The 6,029-nt window shown below is 36.4% G+C and overlaps 1 protein-coding gene across 1 annotated transcript in view; it reads right to left on the bottom strand.

Moving 5' to 3' along the window:
- The window catches only part of FAR2 (fatty acyl CoA reductase 2), a 58,140-nt gene that overhangs the window by 40,053 nt on the left and 12,058 nt on the right, over positions 1–6,029 (bottom strand). The window contains exon 2 of the mRNA XM_014532350.1: positions 2,014–2,189. Coding sequence (XP_014387836.1) covers positions 2,014–2,189 — 176 coding nt within the window. The remainder of the gene's footprint in view (positions 1–2,013; positions 2,190–6,029) is intronic.

Here is a 6,029-nt window from a genome sequence, read left to right as displayed (position 1 = left end):
GGGTGGCCAGGGCAGGAGGGGGGGGAGTTAGGGGTGATCAGGCTGGCATGCAGAGGCAGTGAGGGGTGATCAGGCTGGCAGGGTGGGGGCAGTTAGGGGTGACCAGGCAGGCAGGCAGGTGAATGATTAGAAGCCAGCAGTCCAGGATTGTGAGAGGGTGCAGGCTGGGCTGAGGGGACCTCCCCTCCCCCATGCACAAATTTCATGCACTGGGCCTCTAGTTAATAATAAACAAATAGACTCTATTAAAAATGATAAAACTTCATTAAGGGTCATGACAAAAAATTTGAATAAATAGAAAGAAATATATTGTTCCTGGATAGAAAGAACCAATGTCGTTTTTCTAAATGAATCTACATATTCAGGTAATCCCAATAAAATTTCCAACCCTTTTAAAAAACTGGCAAATTATTGTAAGTTTAATCACGAAGTATAGCAGGTGATAATAGTCAAGAAAATCCTATTGAAAAATGATGTGTGTATACTTGCCTAATAAAATAAAAATTATAGTAATTAAAATACTATGATGTTGAAAGAGAAAGCTGAATGAAACCAAAAATGAGAATTTAATATGTTACAAGTTTCCTTTTTAAATAAAGAAGTAAAAATAAATCATTTAATAAATGTTTTAGAAGTAACCGTGTTAGAAATAATAAAAAAAGGTTACTCTACATTCACAACTACCTCACTCTTCTTTTTACAGAACTTTCCTGACTTCTCATGCTCCCTTAAAGCTAAAGAAATGTTAAATGGGTCAAAATTGAAATGTGAAAATGAAACTAAAAATACTAGAAGAAATTTCAAATAACTGCATACATAATAAAAACAAAGTTGAGGACAAATGGTAAACTGTTAAAATATTTGAAGCCTTTTAAAAAACAAAGAATTGTTAAATCTTTCAAGAAATCTTAAAAATAAAATTTTCAAGAAAAAAATGCTTCAAATGAAAAATAGGCAAAAACCATGGATAGGTATTTGAACAAAAGAATAAAATACCAATCGGCATTTAAACATTTTCAACCTTTCTAATTATCAAAGAAATAAAAATCAAACCACACAATGCCATTTCTATGATCATATTAACAATGTTAAAAAGAATTAAAGAATTATAATCGAGTATTGTTGTGGGCATTGAAATGGGGAATCGTGTGCATAGTGATGGTGTAAATTGATGATACCACATTTTGAAGAGCAATTTAGCATTATATAACAAATTATAATCTGTTTCTAATCTGGGCACATTTGAGACATACCTAACAATTCCACTTCTTGGTACGTACCCAAAAGGAAGCACCCAAAGGTATATAAAAACATTTATGTACAGAGGAGTTCATTGCAGAGTTGTTTACAATAGTGAAAAATTAAAACAATCCACCAATACAGAACTGGTTGAATATATTACATATGTGTACAAAGGAATATCATGTAGTCATTACAAATTATAACAGAGCATTCATTGACAATGAAAGATAAAAAAAATAAATGAGCAGTTTGCAAAAATGTTCTCAATATGATGACTTTTTTGTAGATTTGAACATAAATCCATTTTACTATGGATGCATAAAGAAAAACTGGCATGGCTTAGTGGTTGAGTCTTGACCTATGAACCAGGAGATCAAGGTTCAATTCCCAGTGGGGGGCTCCTGCCTGGGTTGCAGGCTCGATCCCCGGTGGGGGGGTGGGGGGTGCAGGAGGCAGCCGATCAATGATTCTCTCTTATCATTGATGTTTCTATCTCTCTCTCTCCCTCCCCCTTCCTCTCTGAAATCAATAAAAATATATTTTTTTAAAAAAGGGAAAACTGGAATGAATGTTCTCCACAGTATTAAGTGGTTAGCTCTTGCATGTGAGATTTTGGAGAAGTTTTACTCCTTTGTACTTTTTTCATTGGGACTATCTTTTATAAAAAAATCAACAACAGAAACCATAGAGAGACTTACACACATGTGTGCATGCACACGTGTATGCACACACACATATCCATACAAGCCTCGAGAGGGGAACAGGAAGTACCTCAGGTGGTCATCGAAGCGCACGGTGGCGGCACAGTGGAAGACGATGTTGGTGCAGGAGAGCAGCTCCTGCATGTCCCCGTTGCTGATGGCCAGGTCGTTCTGGTTGAGGTCCGCGTAAACTGCTCTGATCTTCTCCTGCACGTTGGGACAGACCTCTTTGACTTTTTCAAACAGCTGAAACATGAATATAAATCAATATACAAACATCACCAGCACCAGCATCTTGTGCTTGTTCTCACTGACTTGTTTCATTGTAATTCTCAAAAATGGGTTTTAGTTGTAACGTCACTTAAAGAAGGCATCCCAAGAGCATTTGCTTAATTTCATGCAATTCCAAGTCCGTTTGGGATCATTCCTGCTCGTCATAATTTGATAAACATTTGAAAAAGTCAGTTCTAATAACCAGGAAAAAGTGTGTTTTGAACTTTCCTGCAGAGTGGAGGAGTGATAGTAAATTAAATATGTCTGGCTCCATCCCCTCCTCCTCTATGAGGCATCTCTGTGTTTATACACGTTGGTGGTTCCATTTTGTGCTGGAAAATATTGTTTTCGGTGCAAAATTACCAGCCTATATAAATTTTCAGGCTTTACAAAGTCTCATGAGGATAAATTCAAAACAACATGTTTAACTGGCCAGATTAATAAGATGTCCTAGTAACACAAACATAATTGGAAACAAATTAAGCACATTTATAATGGTTAAAACAAATACAAATTTTATATCGTCTCTTTCTAATATAAATGGCAGTTATTGCCTAGTAAGATAATTACATGAGCTCATGAACCTTTTATGGAATTATAATTGATTTTTTAAAATATTCTAATTTATAAAGGGCCAAGGGAGGAGCAGTGGCAGCTTCAGCTTTCATTACAATTATTCACTTGGCTCGAGGTCTCTACTTTCGCCTCCACACAGAAGTTCTTAAATTAAATTGGTGTTTTCCATCTTGTCAGGAAATATGATTTTAATAAAATGATCTTGGTCCCAACCTATTTTGGTAAAATGGAATTTTACTGTAATATTGGTATGATATGTTAACAGCGGGGGGAAAGAAATGTAAGGCTGAATGTTTAGAAAGGTTAAGGGCAGAGAAAATTCACCTGTGGTTTTAATCATAATAGAGTAGCAGAGACAGTCCTCTTCTACTCTTGAACCACCAAAGAACGTTTTCATCTATTCCTTGATCCTTAGTAGCAGGCTTCTTCTCTCTGTTAGAGATCTACCCCAGGCTTTTCTTTGGGTAATAAGTAGTTGATCTCAGGTGTCAGAGGAATCGTGCCTCATTTGTGTCAGGCAAGACCACATTCAGAGGCCATGATGGGAGTGTTATGAAGCTGATCAGAGAAGGAAATTAAATCCACATATTGCTTGGCAAGTTCATATATACTATCTCTAAGCTACTATTTTTCTGCAAAGGGTCAGCCTTTTCCATGGGGTGTTACTTCAATTCTAAAAATAACTAAATTTGTAGAAGGCTCTTGTTTTGAATCTGCTTGATAATTTTATTCACAAAATATTTATTTAATGTTCTGTGGCGTCTTTGACTTTGGCCTGTAATGATTTTTGGCCACTTGACAGTAAGAAGGGGAAGGTGATTTCAGTGTCCACCCTTCTAGCAATGGGGTTCCTCACGTCTGATGTAAGCTGCTATACACAGATTTTCTTTTTCATTTATTTATTTATTTATTTATTTATTTATTTATTTATTTATTTATTTATTTTTGTGATTCTAAAAGGCAGAGGATGCTTCACACCATATTGTACTTTTAGACAACCAATGCAATGTTGAACAGCACCCAAATACTAATTTACAGTATTACTGTTATAGGAGATAATTATTTCAAGAAACAATGTCTCAATCTATATTCTATATATTGACTTATTATTTCAAATGAGAGGACATATTTGAATGAAATAGTCCACTTAAAAAAGTCTGAGTTTTCTGATCCAAGTAATAAATGATTATGGTGAGTCAAAATAAATCAATGAATTAGCTGCATTATATGATATGCCTTGTCTGAATCTCATCATATTGCTATAATTTCTAGTAAAACAACACTCTGTAAATACTGCTACATCCTATAGAGAATGCTAGATGTTACAGCCAACTGCCATTCACCAGGTCAGTACTTTTCAAGGTGTTATCCTCCAATCAACTGCATGAGGATCACTAGCAAGTATGCATATTAAAAATGTATATTCCTGGGCTCCATGAAAGAAACTGAAGAAGACACAAATAAGTAAAAAGAAATATTCAATGGATTGAAAGAATCAATACTGTTAAAATGTCTATCCTATGTAAAGCAATCTATAAATCCAATACAATCCCTATCAAAATATCAATCACATTTTTCAAAGAAATAGAACAAATAATCCTAAAAATTTTATGGAGCCACACAAAACCCTGAATAGCCAAAGCAATCTCAAGAAAGAACAAAGTTTGAAGCATCACACTCCCTTATTTCAAAAAATAATACATAATGGTAGTAATTAAAACAGTATGGTATTGGCATAAAGACAGACACATAGATCAGTGGAACAGAATAGAGAGCCCAGAAATAAATCCATTCATGTATGATCAATTAATTTACAACTAGGAGCCAAGAATATACAAAGGGGAAAGGACAGTTTCTTTAATAAATGGTGTTGGGAAAATTGGACAGCTACATGCAAAAGAATGAAACTGGAACACTATCTGATACTATGCCCCCAAATTAGGTCAAAATAGATTAAAGACTTGAATGTAATACCTGAAATCATAAAGCTCCTAGAAGAAAATATGGTGGTAATCTCCTTGACATAGGTCTTGGCAATTATTTTTTAATCAAAATCAAAAGCAACAAAGGAAAAAATAAATAAGTGGGACTACATTATAGTAAAAAAACACAAAACTTCTGCACAGCAAAAGAAACCAGTAACAAAAATGAAAGGGCAACTTACTGAATGGGAGAATATATTTGTAATCATATATCTGAAAATGGGCTAATATTAAAAATATGTAAAAAAAACCCAAAACCTATACAACTCAATAGCAAAAAATATCGAATTGAAAATTGAGCAGAAGATCTGAAAAGACATTTCCAAAGATGACATAGAGAGAGCCAATAGACACATGAAAAGATGTTCAATATCATTGATCATCAGAGAAATGCAAATCAAAACCACAAGATATGGCCTCATACCTGTTAGCATGTCTATCATAAAAAAGATAAGAAATACCAAATATTGGAGAGGATGTGGAAAAAAGGGAACCCTTATGCACTGTTGGTGAGATTGTAAATTGGTGTAGCCACTATGGAAAACAGTACATAGATGTCTCAAAAATTAAAAACAAAATTATTATATGACCCAGCAATTCCACTTCTGGGTATTTATCCAAAGAAAACAAAAATACTAACTCGAAAAGATATATGCATTGTCATGTTCATTGCAGCATTATTTACAGTAGCCATGATATGAAAACAACCCAGGTGTCCATTGACGGATGAATGGATAAAGAAATTGTATATAGATAATGGAATATATATATACTAGTGGCCCGTTGCACGAAGATTTGTGCAATAGGCCTTCCTTCCCCTGGCTGCTGGCACCGGTTTTCCTCCGGCACCCGGGACCCAGGCCTTTGGTTCGGCCGCAGAGCGAGGCTTGGCTTCTCTGCTCTGGCTGCTCCCAGCCCCTCCTTTTTATTTTCCAGCTCCTCAAGCGGAGGCCAGGGCGGGCTGGAAGCCTGGGTCGCCCCCAGCCCCTCCTTGAGCGAAGCCCAGGCCCCCAGCCACTCCTTGAGTGGCGTCCAGGGCCGGCAGGAAGCTTGGCCTCCTCCGTCACCAGGAGCAACCCAAGCCTCCTACTTGCTCCAGCTCCTTGGCCGCCGCCATCTTCAGTTGTCTTCAGTCTTCACTCTGTGGCTGTGTATGCAAATTAACCGCCATCTTTGATGGGTTAATTTGCATAGTCACTCTGATTGGCTGGTGGGTGTAGCAGAGTGGCGGAGTGACAGAGTGATGGTTAATTTG

The sequence above is a fragment of the Myotis brandtii genome, unplaced genomic scaffold, assembly GCF_000412655.1.
Source record: "Myotis brandtii unplaced genomic scaffold, ASM41265v1 scaffold886, whole genome shotgun sequence".
NCBI classification, from domain to species: Eukaryota; Metazoa; Chordata; class Mammalia; order Chiroptera; family Vespertilionidae; genus Myotis; species Myotis brandtii.
This window is presented reverse-complemented; position numbering and strand designations above follow the sequence as displayed.